Source organism: Cyanistes caeruleus, chromosome 12 (assembly GCF_971803275.1).
Source record: "Cyanistes caeruleus chromosome 12, bCyaCae1.hap1.1, whole genome shotgun sequence".
Taxonomy (NCBI): domain Eukaryota; kingdom Metazoa; phylum Chordata; class Aves; order Passeriformes; family Paridae; genus Cyanistes; species Cyanistes caeruleus.
In genome coordinates, this window is record NC_141712.1 from 21,529,559 (window position 1) to 21,545,375 (window position 15,817).

At 50.2% G+C, this 15,817-nt stretch overlaps 1 protein-coding gene across 6 annotated transcripts in view; it reads left to right on the plus strand.

The window, feature by feature from the left end:
• The window catches only part of ZFHX3 (zinc finger homeobox 3), a 487,194-nt gene that overhangs the window by 409,714 nt on the left and 61,663 nt on the right, over positions 1 to 15,817 (plus strand). For all 6 annotated transcript variants that reach the window (XM_086848088.1, XM_086848086.1, XM_086848084.1 and 3 more), the window contains one exon: positions 1,659 to 2,155. In XM_086848088.1, the coding sequence (XP_086704214.1) occupies positions 1,659 to 2,155 (497 nt within the window). The remainder of the gene's footprint in view (positions 1 to 1,658; positions 2,156 to 15,817) is intronic.

Sequence of the window (15,817 nt, forward strand, 5' to 3'; positions counted from 1 at the left end):
TCCTAACTACGGTGTTTCATGAGAACTTGTCCTGGGTTTGGTGAGGAGTGGAGTAGTTTGGTGGATAGCTTTGAGAGAGGGTGCAATCACCTGCTGGCACTCCCAAAGGCAGGTGTATTTGTTCGGGGTTGGTTTGTTCCTCGCTGTGTTGCCTTGAGAAGACAAGGTAAGCAGGTTTGAGTGGAGTGGAAGGGGTGGTGTTCCTCTGCTGCCAGTGACGGATGGGATTGGAGGCTTTTGAAGCTCAGAGCCTCTCCTTACTGAAGCGCGGGGCAGCTGTGATAAGTTGGGAGTGTTTTACCTGAAGCTCCTAAAGTAAATGACAGAGCCTTGGATGTCCATGAGCTGCCTGGAGAGCAGTTTGAGAACTGTGCACTTGATGGCTGCAAATCTCACACTGAGGGTTGCAGAGGGAGGCCCTGCCCGTGTTAATAAGCACTTGACACCGGGTTGGCCCTTCTGACTCGGATGCACACATCGTGAGCTTTGCGAGAAGTGAAGCAGATCTTTCCCATTCGTACGCTTTGGTCCAAACGGAGCAGAACATTAATAATTTAGAAGAGCCTGCTTTGGGGTTTTTCCTGCATGGTGAGATCAGGAAAGAGTGTCTTAAAGAGCATTTGCTTCTCAGCAAGTAAGTTGCAACATAGGAAATAAAAAGTTAGGGAAATAACATCTCTTTTTGATTAACTGAGGAATTGTTTACCTGGTTCCTTTCGTAGGATTGTTAAACTGAGCTGTGACAGGTAAAATATCAAAAAACTGTCGAAAGAGTATAAATGTCCTAAAAACAGAAAAGGAGAGCAAAGTGGTACGGGGGACCTGGTTTGCCTTTGTGCTTGTTCAGAGTTTCTTTGTCTGCATCTCAGATGCTCTGGTGTGAGCAGGAGCCTGGTTTGCTCAGCAGCTGTGAGTGAGCACAGTTGAGCTCTGGTTTGAAGAGTCAGCCTGACACAGCATCCTCCTGGCTCTCCTTGACATGCTCTCGCATCCTCTTTATTTGTTGTCAAGACTGTTTTCAGAAGATCCTTCACCATTTTGAACTCTTGGACAAGAGAAGAGATGTAACAGTCCAGAAGTGGCACTTCTCAGGTTGTTTCTGTCCGTGCCATGTTCTGCACTGTTGCCAGCTTATGATGGTAGTGTGGTGACCTCCCTGTGATGTGGCCATCCCCTGGGCTTGTGACAGTTAACCTTTGCTTTATGTGGTAGGGACTGTGCTTACCTGCTGCGTGAGGTAGCATTTGCTTCTCCAGGGAGGCAAGAAAAAACAGAATGAAGTGTTAATGCTGTTCTTGAAATAGCCACAGAAACTTTCAGTGTGGTGCTATGGAACTCATCCTCTCAAAGTCTGTAGGGTTTTTCTTGCCACCTGTGACGGGCAGAGGGCTGGACGATCCTTCAGCAAGAGGGAGCAAGGGGGCCAGTAGTAGTTCCCAGCCTTCTGTGCTGGTCTGCAATAGCTTTTTTTCTTCAGCTCTGTTGCAGACCAGCCACACAGAGGAATGGGCTACAGGAGACACACAGCTGCATGTGGTCTCACTGTGTGTTTGTGGGTACACAGGTGGCACTTGGGAGCAGCTTATGTTCTGCTCTGTTTATCTTCTGGCAAGAATTCAGCCTTTCTGACCTCTTCTTCCCCTTTTTCCTTTGTGCAGTGGGTGGCGAGATCCCGCTGGACATGCGGTTGGGTGGTGGACAGCTGGTGTCTGAGGAGCTCATGAACTTGGGTGAAAGTTTCACACAAACGAATGACCCATCGCTGAAGCTCTTTCAGTGCGCTGTGTGCAACAAGTTCACTACAGATAATTTGGACATGCTGGGCCTCCACATGAATGTGGAGCGAAGCCTCCCTGAGGACGAGTGGAAGGCGGTGATGGGGGACTCGTACCAGTGCAAGCTGTGCCGCTACAACACACAGCTCAAGGCTAACTTCCAGCTCCACTGCAAGACGGACAAGCACGTGCAGAAGTACCAGCTGGTGGCACACATCAAGGAGGGGGGCAAAGCCAACGAATGGAGGCTCAAGTGCGTGGCCATTGGGAACCCAGTCCATCTGAAATGCAACGCGTGCGACTACTACACCAACAGTCTGGAGAAGCTACGTCTTCACACCGTGAACTCGAGGCACGAGGCCAGCCTGAAGCTCTACAAGGTAGGAGTTGGTTTTGCTTCATCTTCTTTCATTTTCCAAGGAAAATCTATGTTGAACCACAATGGATTGTGACCCTTTGGAGATGAGCTGCTGAGAACTCTCCATTGTCACCCACTCTCACTGCATGCTGCAGCTCTTTAGCCTGTGTTCTGTTAGTGACTGTGGCTGTGCAGGCTTCAGGCCAGTAGACGTTCACACCACAGTGCTTTAGAGGGGGCTTGGGTGTCTCGTGGCACTGCAGCTGTGATACTCTGCGCAGAAATGGAACAATCACTGTTAGAAAAGTTGTGCAAGGAGACATTTGCCTGTATTTTGTTGGCTCTCTCCCATACGGGTTTGTCACTGTGGCACCTGAAGGCGTTCGGTGTGGTCGGTGTGCTGGTCTGGCAGCGGGCGGGCGGAGGGGCCGTGGCTGTGCTGCTGCCGTGCTCGCTGTACATCAGTGCTGGGATCTGCGAGCAAAGCACTGCTGGGTGCCAGGGAGGAGGCTGGGCGAGGAGCCCCGCGTGTGCCGGGGACAGCGCGTGTTTTCATCCACAGCGGAATTGGGCTGGCACCCCCATCTTGTTGTCTTTACTTCTCCCACCCTCCTCGTTCTGTGTTGTCTTTATAACCATTATGACCATCTTCTCTTTCCTGTCTCATTCGTCTCATCCCCAGCCCCCTCCCTTGCTGGCCCGAGCCCTGTGGGCTGTAACCCAAGAGGAGCTCCGGATACAGTAAATAGTCCTTTCACTCGTGCAGCAGAATTGCTCCAGACGTTTCTATTGATTTTCACTGGACTTAAAGCTTCACCTTTTTCTCTAATCATCCCATAATAGCTTTAGTATGAACAATCAGGTACGAATTGCCATAAATCTCAGCAGCCGCATCCCCTCTATTCACACGTGCTCTCCCGCTCATTGTCTGCTCATTCCTCACAGGTTTTTTATATTCTTTCTGTCCTCATCCTCTTTCTTCCTGCTTTCCCCAAATGTGCTGAGATTTCTTTATATACACACAGTGTACCTTGCGCTTTTTAATTATTTCTTTGAAAACTTTTCTTTATGTAATGGGAATTTGAGACCTGACATTGAGCTCAGTAGTACCCACCCACATCACAGTGTAGCCATATTTTCAAAACTCCTGGATTTTTCCTAGGAATTAACAGTTCCAGCAAATTCAGGGAGGAAGGTGATTACCAGGAGCATCATACAAGTATTATCTTGAGCTGTGGTTGTTGGACCTACCTGGAACTGGTGGGGAGCTGCTCTGAGCTCATTGTTGAGGCCAGGAGGGCTGTGACAGCAATTATTCCATCTTGAGCTGGGATCCAGCCTCATCCAGCAGAGTCTGGCTCTGGAAGCAATGGGGTCTGCACATACACCTCTGCTGTCTGGTGTGCAGGAGACCTGAGGGAGTTAGGCAGCTTGGAAACTGGGGACAGGAGAGTGCCCATGAGACTTCAGGAACCCTGAGAGAACTGAATCACCTCTGTGGAGGCCAGTTTGGGGTACAAGAGAGTTGTTTGAAAGCTGTATTATGATTTTTTTGTACATAATATTGCTTTTTTGAGTATACATTACAAAGCTTTAAAGTTTTCTTTATCCAGGGCCTGCATCTAAAATGTGTTCCAGTGGGGAAAAACCATTGGGGCACTAGAGTTCTCTCACTGAGGGGAAAGAAAAGGGGAAAAGAAAGAAGAAAGGGAAAAAAAATCCCACCAGCATCAGGGGACAGGCATAGGTTCTCATAATAAAGATTCCTAGGATGTTTTCCTTGGGCAGGCTAAGAGGAATTGTCAGTTTTCAGGTTTGTGAGAGGCCTGGGCACTCTCAGCGCTGCTGCAGCCCTGTGTTGCCTCTGACACAGCAGCAGTGAAACACCAGCTGAAGGAGAACATGTTTCACAGTAAGGGATTCCTTTGGAATGCTCCATATATTGGCCTTCAAGTATGGCTGGCTAAAGCGTGGAGCAGAGGTTAGTGTCTGGCTGGATTCACCAGTCAGACCAGTGTCTTGCTTCAGCATAGGTGGAATCAGGGATTGATTTAATGGGAAGGGCTCTCTCTGGATGAGGCATGGATCAGACAGCTCCAGCACAGCTCTGCGGTCCTTGGAGCAGCTGTAACGCCATCTCTGCTGATAACTGAAGGGATGCAGTGGCAGTGGGGGAGTTCACAGAATGGTTTCTCTTCTCTCAGGCCTTGGTGTGGTCTGCAGTAAATTGAGATTGATTGGATGTTATTTTTCCTCTTGCTAATGTAATCCATTAGCCTGGCACATGCATAATCAGTTTAGAGCACAGTTAACTGGATGTAATCGAGTTCTTCCCTGCCTGCTGGAGAAAATCCTCTCCAGATGCTGCTGGGTGAGAGCACACACTGGGCTTATCACACACAATCCTCCTTATTCTGCTGCTTTTGCCATTTTTTTCCTAAATCACATGTTATTGGCTGCTTGCATTGCCCAAGTGCCACTTCTGTCAGCGTTACTTGCTGCCAGAAAATGTGATCTGGAGACACTGTCAGTCTGTACCCGGGTGAGCCTTTTAGTCTTCTCCTGCAACACTGCCCGTGCCAGGGGAGAAGGTCTGGTCTTCTGCTGCCATCTTCGTCCTGTGCTCTGCAACAGCTTCTATCAGGCCTCTTCCTGTCAGGGGTAAGGGGAGAGGAATGGCAAAAAACTGCAAGGCTCTGGTAACCTTTCCTTTATTCCTGTGTACTCCCAATTCCTTGCTGTCCCCCTAAAACTGTGTGATTAAAGTGGAAATGCTGTTGTTTGTCTGGCACTTGCTGGGGGAGCGTCTCCGGTGGCTGCTGACCGCCTTGGGTGACCGGGGGGGTTTAGATCCCAAAGAACTCCCTGGAAAGCAAGAGCACCTCTGGCAATGCGTGGCATTACATTCTTGAGACAGATTTTCTGGCTGGAGGTAGATGATGGGTTTGAAGACCCTTCCTCCCGTTGCTGGGGCACGGTGTGGCCTGGGCTGGGGGACAGGTGGCTGAGCAGAGACAAGAGGCTTGTCTCCTCGTGGCTGCAGAGCTTGAGCAGAGCGGGGAGCAGGGCTGCAGCGTTCCACACATCTGGAAGAGGTTGGGCACAAGCTCCCAGCCTCTACTGCACAGGTGGAGTTTCCAGAAGGAATTAATCTGCTTGAGAAAGAGCCAGGTTTGGACATTTCCTACAACTTCCTGACAATCTCTAGTTCAGAATGTGCAGCTCAGAAGTTTAAACAAAGAACTACTGAAGAAACACGCTGCTGGCCAGACTTCCAGCAAGTGCCTTCAATAAGTTCATTCAGTGTCTTCCTTTTCAGTGTTTCCAAGTGCTGAGTTCACTTTTTTTTAGGGAATAGGGAGTCTGAAGGAGAGGGTTTGGGTTACATGGTGCCATGCATAGAGGCTCTTTGTTAGCTAGAGATGCAGAATGTGCAGGAAAATCACTCTAATATCAGTGCTGGTGGTGCTAGTGGTGATGAAAGTGTGGATCTGTGCTGACTGGGACTGAAGTGAAGCTGGCCTGTGGGAAGGGAAGGAGGATGTGCAGCTGCAGACCCAGTAGAAGGCCTCAGTTCCACCATGGAGCAGCGTTGGCCCATCGTGCCTCTCCCACAGGAGCTTGTGTCTCCTTTGCCCATCACAGGATTCTCAAAGAAACTTGTTGGAAAATCCCCAAGAAGTTTTAATCCCAGAGGATGCGTGGAATATATGAGACGTAGTTACAGAATGATGGTGATGATGATGATGATGTATTCAAATTTAGTGTCATTCCATAATAGAGCCAGGCAAAGAGTACCTTCTGTAATAGTAGCTAACTTTGAAGTTAAAATTATGTGAAAATGGGTGAGCTGCTGTTGGATACAGTAAAGGGTGTGATGTGAGTGGGTCACAGAGGAGTTGCCAAAAAGCACCTTAGGTGCTTGTGTTAAATGTATCAGGCCCTGAGAAAACAGAGCAGGGAGGGGAACCTGGCCAAAGTCCACAGAAAGTCCAATGTGATCAAATAGGAAAGTATTACATGTGGAGGCAGGGGAAGAGAAGGCCTGTGTCACAGGGAGGGGAAGGAGGAGAGAATTCTTGCCGTGTGTTTAAGAGCAGAATTGAAAGGTACCTCTGTAGGGAGGATAAATCCTGAGGGGTGCTCTCATGCAGAGGAGCCATGAAGGAGAAACTCAAAGGACTCTGCTCTGAAGAGTTCTGGAGGAGCCCCACAGGAGGGGGCAGAGGCTCCTGGCAAAAGTGTGGGCCAGAAACTGCAAAGCATTAAGTCAGCAAATTGATAGAAACTGTAAAAGGATGCATATGCATATGCATTAGGAAGGGGAAAAGCAGACTTTTGGAAGAGAGGTTCTTGCAGCACTGCCAGTTAGAAGGAGGAGGCAGGGCTGATCCCTAGGGACGGGGCATCCCCAGGCTCTTTGATAAGATTCTTCATGGACAAACTGGGGAAGAGGTCTGGCCAGGGCTAGGGAGGTGAAGGATGAGAAACAGAAGGTAAAATAAAAACTAACTTACCACGATGGAGAAAAAGGATAGGAAACATACAGGGTGGTTTCTCTGTTCATAAGTGACCCAAAAACAGACTTAAAAACAAGCTTAAAAATAAGCTATAAGGTAAAAATAGTGGACCACTTAGATGTAAAGCTGTGACATTTGCAGAAGAACTTTACAAGATGAGGTGATTTCGCAGGAAATGATTGATGGAATTTGGTGTCACAGTGTTAGAGGGACGGGGGGCAGACAACCCTACTGGAGGGGGGTGAGGGTAGGAGGACTAGGCGTCCTGCTTCCCCACATGTGAAAAAAACAAAACAAAAAAAAAGGGTGAGGGTTAAAGTTTTTCTTCCTGTTAAGCAAGAAAGATTTAGAATTGTTACCAATCTCTTTGAAGACATTGCCTCAATGATGAGTGGGAAGCAGAAGGGTAAGGGGGATAATACATGAACTGTGTAAATCCTCTCTTTGTCTGATGGTTCAATACTGTGTTCAATTTAGGTTGTTTCCCTTAGGAAGGCTTAAAAAAACCCCTAGAATATACCAGTGAAAGTTGTGGGAATGGCAGATGGCTGGAATGACTTGGGTGAAGACCACTGTCCTTGGAGTTGGCTTGACACTGGAATCCAGGGTGGAGGAGAATTTGGGAATTTTATCAATTTCAGTGCTCTGGAAATGGCTGGTTTAATAAAATACCGCTGCATTTGGATTGGTGTGAGTTAGTCTCGCCATAATTCTGCAGTAAGGTCAAGCTGAGAGTCTTCTCATCCCATCCCAGGAGATGTTCCCTGTAGGGCTTCAGTGTAGGAAAGCTCTGGGGAGCAGCGCAGGGACCTGCCGGAGAGCTCCGTTTGGAGCTGCCAGAAGCTGGGCTGATTCAGTTCTGAAATACCTAGGTGATGGCGTGGGCAAAAGGAGATGTGTTTAGGTTTTGATTTTTATCACAAACTTCCTCCCATCTCTGCCTTTTAAGGTTCTTGGAGTAAAGTTGCTCACAGAAAGTCTGTTGTGCTGATTAGGAGATTTAGAGCTCTGTTAACCTTTGATTTACTCGCTGTCTGCCTTCAGTGTGTTTTGGCTTTATTTTTGCACGTTTATCTCTTGGAATACAGATGCAGCGTCAGAGCTCTGAATTACACTCTTGAGCAACACAAATTGTGCCTGAAGCCCATTTAAATTACAGCATATGAGGGACTTTGAGCTGATTTCCTGCAAGGTTTAAGACAAATTCCAGTGGCAGCTTCACAAGGGAAAAAAATACTCATTTAAGGCTCCCTACAAGGTTGTTTTTTAAGATGATCTCCAAAACCTTTAATTCAAATCTGCATCCTCTGGTCTTGGATAAACTCATAATGAAGGGAGCTTATGACCTGCCAGCGTGAGAAGGACAGACCCTTAGGACCCAGTACCTTTGGTCCTGTTGGGATTGACGAGTCTTTTGCTATAAAAACCTCCCGGTATCAGTTTAACCCTTTGAGACACCTCCCTCATGGGGTTGCACGTGCCTCTTAGTGATGGATTTCTCTGTGGTGTCACCCTGGCATTAAAAGACACCTTCACCTTCATTTAGGTATTGAATACCAAAGTCTGTTAGTACAGGATCACAGAACTTTTCATTTCTCTGCACTGCTTTTTGTAAGGGTTGGAATCAGAACTGCTGAGAGCACACAGCGTTGCTTGCTCTATGTTTTATTTATGGGCCTCTGTCACTTAGGTTTTTCTCTCAAGTTTTCCAGTAAGTGCTGAGCCATGTGCAGCCAGCAGCTTAGTAAAGAAACCACCCTATAAAAGCAACGTAAATAACAAAGGAGTGAGAGTGCAGCTGGAGCAGGAGCCCTGGTCGCACAGCAGGAGCCAGGAGCTCCCCAGAACATGAAGCTAAAACCCCTCAGTCAAATGGGGTTTAGAATTCAAAACATTGGTGAGAATGGGCTACAAAACCCAACTAAACCAACCAAACACAAGGAAAAAAATCAAGCAGAAAAACACCTTGTCAAGCTTTATCCTAATCCATAAAAGATTGGGTTTTTTTCCTGGCTTTTTTTCCTGGCTGTAGCAGCCCGTGGGCAGAGCAGCAGGTGTGGGTCTTGGCTTTCCAGAGCTGTGGGTCAGAGGGAAGGAGGCTCAGCACAGGATGGGGAGGGTCTTCCAAAGCTGCTCTCAACCTCAGGTATCATCTCAAAACAAGGTGTCATCACATTGATGGAGTGTCAGTGTGCATCTCACCCTTTCCTGTGCATGATGCCAGGTCTGTCTGTGTTTATGGTTCATTCTTTTATCCTGGTAATTTTGGAACATGTGAATGAGTATTTAAGTTTCCAAGCAAGAGTTCTTCCCATGTCAGGTGGTGGTGGTGTTGGGATGTTCAGGGAGAGGACAGAGTGGTTCTGGCCACAGCTTTGGTGCAGGGTGGCTGGCAGGCTCTGGCAGAGCTTGCCAGGTGGTACAGGCTGTCAGTGGCCCACTGTCCCTCCTGTGCTGGTGTGGGAGGTCACTGCTCTGCAGAGGAGAACGTGGAGGGAGAGATGCTGGTCCAGATCCAAAAGACTGGCATTGTCTTCTGGGCGACCAGCCGCTGTGAGCAGAGGGGTAGGCTTCCACTTAGGCTCCTGCACGCAGCTTCAGCCCTGCCGTGGGAAGCTGCAGTCAGGAGACCTGAGAAGATGCCTGTTCAGGACAGGTAATGGGCCTGTTGTGGCATTATCCAGCTGGTTCTGGGTTCTTATACCAGTATAGTTGTCAGGATCTTACCACAGCATGTGTGTCAGGGTGTTCTCCCCACATCCTGCGGACACTCAACACACGCAGTTGAAGGTGAGGTTGGTAGGACTGGAACAAGTCAGGAGGTGGAGGAGCTGGGAGACAGTTTGGTGTGAGGCTGAAGCAGACAAGTGGCACTGCAGCACAGGGCTCAAAGCCTGTGCTAAGGAGCTGTGCTTGAGTAGCTCCCCCGAGCCTGCCCTTCGTTATCCCAAAGGTTGGCAGCTCATGGCCTCTTGTCCTGGGCTGGAACCCAGAGCTCAATCAGCATTTCAATCTGTGTCTTGGGTCCAGCTGCCTGCACTTGATGTATTCCTCAACACAGGTAATGTGCCTCGAAGACCTCAGGATGCTCTTAGTACCTTTCCTAGTTGGGCAGGGTCAGGTTTTCAGTGCCTTGGGTTGCAGCCCTGGCCAAGCACCAGTTCTGCAGCTGAAGGCTCGCTGGCGACGACCTCATTAAATAATGGATGGGCATTCATTAGCATCCATCTCTAGGAGGGGCTGGTTTGAAGGCCAGGAAGGGGCCCACAAGGTGCTTTCCTCAACCTGTTCTATGTGACCTGGCATGGACTGCTGGTTTCTGTTTGGCTGTGCCAGTGCACTGGGCTGCAGGACGCTGTGTCGTCCTTCTCCAGCTTTAACTGAACTCTTCCTAAGGAAACTGTTGTAACAAAGTCCCCAGAATTGCTATGGAAGCAGCATGGGAGGTTCTGTGCTTGCTATCTCATAGAGAATTCATTAAATTACAATAAATAATGTATGCATGATACATAACTTAATACCATAATGGGCTTTTTCCCCTTCTTGCCAGTCGTAAAAATCCTGCTTCTGCACCGTGACGTGGGCAGCCAAGTTCTGCAAGTGAAATGAGGCAGTAAGTTACACTTGTGCAACAGGTTCTCTGGAAGTTGAGCCTTGGGGTGTGGTTGGACGGGCTGTGGTGAGCCTGGCTGCAGCTGTAGGGAGATCCTTGGCTCCAGGTAGCTTTGGCAGAGAGAAAAGGCTGGGTGCCTATGGCCCAGGGCTGCGGGGCAGAGCCCAGCACACCGTCCCCACCAGCATCCCTCTTGGTCTGCTTTAAAGCAGGGAGATCCCTGCATTGGCCATCCTACCATTAGTGCAGTGCAGCTCTTCCCAGGATCCCAGCTTTCCTCTTTGTCCTAGAGATTACCTCAGGGTTTCTGTGTTGTGCTGAGTTGGCTGTGGCTCAGGTGGAAGTGGCTGCCGTGTCCCCCGTGTCAGCTCTGGGCTCACAGGCCAGGGAGGCGGGGAGCTGGTTGCAGGAGACAGAGATGTTCTGATTTAATTGGGGAGGATATAAATGCCTTTCATCTCTGAGCAGAATGTGCTCAGGCTGATGGACATTCCTGTTAGGGTTCCACCACACAGATGTAGCAGTTGGGGTTCTCTGACCCACTTACTGCCCCTCAGCTGACCTGTGGCCTCTGGGCTGTCTCCTGCCCCTCATTTGGGCAGTACAGCCCCATCTCACCCACTCTGCTCCTCCGAGTGCTCTGGGAAGGATGGATACAAAGAGAATCACCTGGGGAAGTTTCAGGCAGCAGTAACAAAGCCCGTCTCCACAGAGGGGAGGCTAATTACACAGCTAATTAATCCAACAGATGTCACTTTAAATGCCTGTTTCTTTGTGATTCTGTTGCACACATCATGCTGGTTAAACAGACTTCATGGACCCCGTTCAAAATGCCTGTGCAGGCTGCTGGGAGCTGCCAGGGAGACCCCAGGGTGTCCTGTTCCACAGGGAGGAGCAAGTCCCAGCAGCCTGCTCTGGGCTGCACTGTGCACAGACTGCACATGGGGGAAATGCCATGTAATAGCTCTGTTGAGCTAAACTCTCTGAAATAGCAGCTGTGAGGATTGAAGGGGTTGTTTACATTCTTGCTGTGAGTACAGGGTTGAGGCAGAGGGGACCTCCTCCCACCACAGGGCTGGAGGCGAGGCAGAGGGGACCCCATCCTGCCTCATCAGCTCTGCTTGGCGTGAGGAAAGGAGAGTTAGAAATCTGAGCTGCTCTGGTGAGGTCAGCAGTTCAGACCCAAGGCAGTGGAGGGCACAAAGTGCTATCTGTCTGTCTGTCTGTCTGTCTGGGGTGAATGTGGTCTGTCCGGTTCCTGCAGCATTGGGAGGGCTCCCTGCTCTGCCTCCTCATGGGGGGAGGCAAAATGAACATTTCTTCAACACTGTGAGCAAATCTGCTCATGAAGGCACAGCTGTGGTGTGATGGCTGGAGCAGCTCCATATCCTTGTGTGGAGCTGGTCCTGTGTGCTGAAATCAGTGGTCACTGTGTGACACTCCGGTGACACTTGTGTGACTCCGGTGTGTCACTGTGTGACAGCTCTTGTCAACCTCTGCTGAGACTCCCCCATTCAGCATCTGGCTGTCAGCTGGGGGAAGCTGTGGCACCACAGTGGTGTCAGTGCTGGGGGTTTATCGGGATGCTGTGGTGTATTCCCCGCTTTGTGCAGTTCTGCGGGCCGGTACCATTTGGGCAGGGTGTGAACACGTGTCCAGCACCTGAGGCCAGCCCTGCTGTGGTCCGGATCCGTATCACTCTGCATGGCATGCCCCCAGGGAACACTGGGCTTGGGAAACGTCCTGCGTTCTGAGTGTCAGCTCTGCTGCCTTGGCCTTTTATTCTGCTTGGATACTAGAGGAGTCAGATGGTTCCCTGCATCTCACTGAGCAGATTCCCTCTGGACACAGCGGCCTCGTGCAGCACTTGGCTGCAGTGTGGGACCGGGGCCCCCAGCTGTGTGCTTAGGGGGAGCTGCTGGAATGCAAATGGAACCCCAGCACTCTGGAAATGCCCCATGAGAGAGTGCTGGAGGCAGTGGTTGAGCTGCCTGGTACAGCTGCCAGGGAAGAGCATCTTCCTGGGGTCCCAGCATCCTCGATGAGTCGCAGTTGGCGGCTTGATTCAGTGTAATGGATGTGTGCTCATTTCCCACAGCTGATGAGGATTATATCAGCTTGGTTTAACAGTCTCATTTGCTGCTCCCAGTGCACACTTGTTTTAATGCGTTTCAGTTAATGAGGTAGAAGAGAGAATGAGGTGTTACTGTTTATGTACAGACAGCGAGGCTGTGCCGAGGGCTCTGGAGCCCGGCAGTCCCTGCCCAGTGCTCTCCAAGGGACAGCATTAGCTGGCATTTATAGAAAATTTATTGGCTGCGGTTTATCCAGGTAAAATTTCTCCCAGTGGTGCACGTTTCCCTCTCCTGTCTACCTTATGCTTTATTGCAGGCTACAAGACACATTGCCAGCAGCCTGTCCGTGGGCAGGGGATGTCAGCAGGCCGAGGGCGACGGTGTGGGGTATCACAAAACACCACGGCCTATTTGATGTGGGCAAAGCTGCTGCCATCTACCTGGGGTAAAAAGTTCACATGTGCCCTGAGGGGTTTTATGGCTGGGACACTCCAGCTTTTACTGTTGCAGTGGTATTTTCAGGTCCCTGTGGGGTCAGGGCCATGCAGTGCCAGGCTACCGGGTGAGTTGGTTCCTTCACCCGTGCCCTCGGAGCACTTCACCTGCAGTATCCCCTCCAGAGGAGGTGTGCTGTGCCCAGGGGTGGAAATGGACACCGGTGCCCTGAGCAGGGGGGCTCTGCCTTCCTGAAAAACTGCTTGTCCTTGTGCTGCCAGTGAAAATTTGCCATGGGCCGGGCTGGAGCTGCGCTCCTCAGAGCAGCATCCCATGTCCCCAGCCCCTGCTTGGTGCCAGTGGATGGCTGAGGCTGCTGCCTCCGTGCTGGCCCAGGGCCAGGCTGGCACCAGGGCTGACAGCCGCCAGAGGCCGTGCATGCCGTGCTGCTTTGAAGGTAAAGCTGCTGTTGGTTTAAGCGGGAATTAAACAATTACCGCATCTTAGTTCTCCCCACCTCCGGTGGATTGACTCTATAAATTGTCAGCCTGTTGACATTTTAATGTGAATTATGTCATATGGTATCCCCTTTGATTTCAACATGCCTTAGTTTGTAAATACACGAGCCTCTCAAAGGGCTGCGGTTAGCGCACCCGCGGGGGTTTTGGTGGGGAAGGAGAGCAGCGCTGGGCTGGCAGCAGCCCTGGTGCCTGGCACCGCAGCCACGCCGGGGCTCTCACAGCCCCGGGGACCCCACGGGTCCTGCTGCATTCCCTGGCTCCCTCCGTGGGGTGAGGTGCACACATCAGTCAGCGTGGGGCTTCTCCAGCCAGCTGCAGGAGCTGTGTCTGTCCCCTTGACCGGCTTCAGCTGCGTCCCCTCACATCCCTGTCCCCATCCAGCCCCCAGTCTGTGCTGCAGAGAAATTCCTAATTCACCAGGTCCTGGTCACTTGGCTCAGCCTTCCTTTATGTTCTTTGCAAACTGGCCCAGAGAGTTGTTGTAGCCTTCACATGTGTGCCAGGAGGGTCTTTAGGCATCACCAGCAGAGGAGCAAGGAGCTCTCCTGGGGTGAACCCCTTCTGCCTTCGGGTGAGACTCACCTCCTTCCTCTCCAGCACAAAGGCAGAGGGTGTCCTGCTTTGAGAATTCTGATTTCCTTCACTTCACCCACAACATTTGTGGGACTGTTCTGTAACTCTGGGGTTACCAGGTGCAGGTGTGTCGCCTTAGGGCCACAGGTGTTGGTGCTCTTGTGGGTGTCTGCAGGGTGCACGTGCTGTGGCTCCTCCTGCTGAGCCCAGGATCTGCCCGTGGCAGGAGGCACAGAATGAGGACAGTGCCTAGCTTTGGCTTTTGAGCACTAGCAGCAGTGCTGGAAGCCCCTCAGAGAAGGAACTTGCTGTCCCACATCAGGTTCTCAGCCATGCTGCAACCATAGGTGGGAGAGGTTTGAAAGTCCTGCAGGTGATGTTTGCATGTCATGGGGTCCGTGTTACAGCACCTCTGGCTGCCTGAATGTTTTTCATGGTCCCACAAAGCAGGAACTTTGCTTTTATCATTTTCACACCTCCTTGACTCTGACTTATCTGGATTTTCCAGTGCATGCATTCTAACTAGTCCTGTCCAAGTGTCTGACTCTGGGCTGGGCAGGGGGATTATCCAGACATGAAATCTGCAGACCAACCTCCTGGTAACATACAGTAACCCTTAACAGGTATTTTTCCAGAGAAATTAATCACATATGGTCACAGAAATGAGAATTTTGGGGCAGTTGGAGTAACTGGAGTTACACTTGCAATTTCATAAACAGGGTTTAGAAATCTGTTGTCTCCTCACACCTTTCTGCTGTGAGTGGATGCTGCTCCGAAAAAAAGGTTTTGTTGCTTCCATTGTATTTATGAACTGCAGTGGTCAGTACACCCTGATAATGCTGATCAGTGCTGCCTCCACAGTGTTTGGCACCTTGTGTGTCTCTGCAGACTGCCCACTGGGATTGCAGAGCCAGAATGGCTAAAACCAGTAAATGGTGGGCCCAGTTTTTCCCAGGGGTTTCTGTAGCTGTGAGGGCAATGCCAGTGGATGCAGATACACATGAACAAAGAGAGCACCAGAGAGCAGAGACATTTATCATCTTGGGTTTGCTGTTTGCCTCAGTGTGCTTCTGCACTCTCTGTGTTTTCCATTGCTGGAGTCTGTCTTGGAGGGAGTAGCTGCAACTAATGCTCAGAGCCATTCTATTCTCTTGTAGAGCCCTCTGCAGAATTATACCACTGTTGAATTGGATTTTAGATATACACAGGAAGTACAGAGCAGCAAGCCCAGCTGTCCATGGGCTGCAGACTGCTTGGAGATCGTGTGCAGGACCCATGGGCCAGACAATTGTGCTGCTGTGGATTGCTGTGGGTCATTGATGTGTCCTTCCTGCTGGAGACCAGGTGGGCTGAGAACAATTAATGCCCAAGGACTGGAGAGGTCTCCCAGTTAAATTTGGAGGAGGCTGTGTTTGGAAGGCTTTTCCTCCCCAAGAGCTTGGTGGCTTTCCTTACAGAGTAGCTGCTCAGGGGTGTGGGGAAAGGAGCAATTGCAAGAATTTCTGTAGACAGTTCTTAGGACACATTTGTGTCCATTGGGTTCCTGGAGCCCTCACAACCTTCTAGAATATAGGAGGTAGCAGGTTGCCTTAATTCAGCCCTTTGTGTGCAGACATTATTTTGGTTCTTAATTATAAGTAGTTCCATACATATTTTTCCAGCAGGATTCTTGCCTCATTCTGTGAGTAATTATTCCATTTCTTTTTATCTTCCTCTTTCATTACATTGCCCGAGGCTTTGTCTAATACAATCCAAAGCTTTCACTGAATGAAGAATTATTTATTTTCTCATGGGCATTTCCGTGGTGCTCTGTGTTCTGTTTGTGTTGCACAGACACTTGAAGAACGTACCTTGGCAGCACGGTCTGAAATCAGCTGCTGCTCCTGTCCCCGTGTTCAGGGCAGGCTGATGCACAGTGTGTGCTGCTGGAGAAGGGCTGCTCCACTG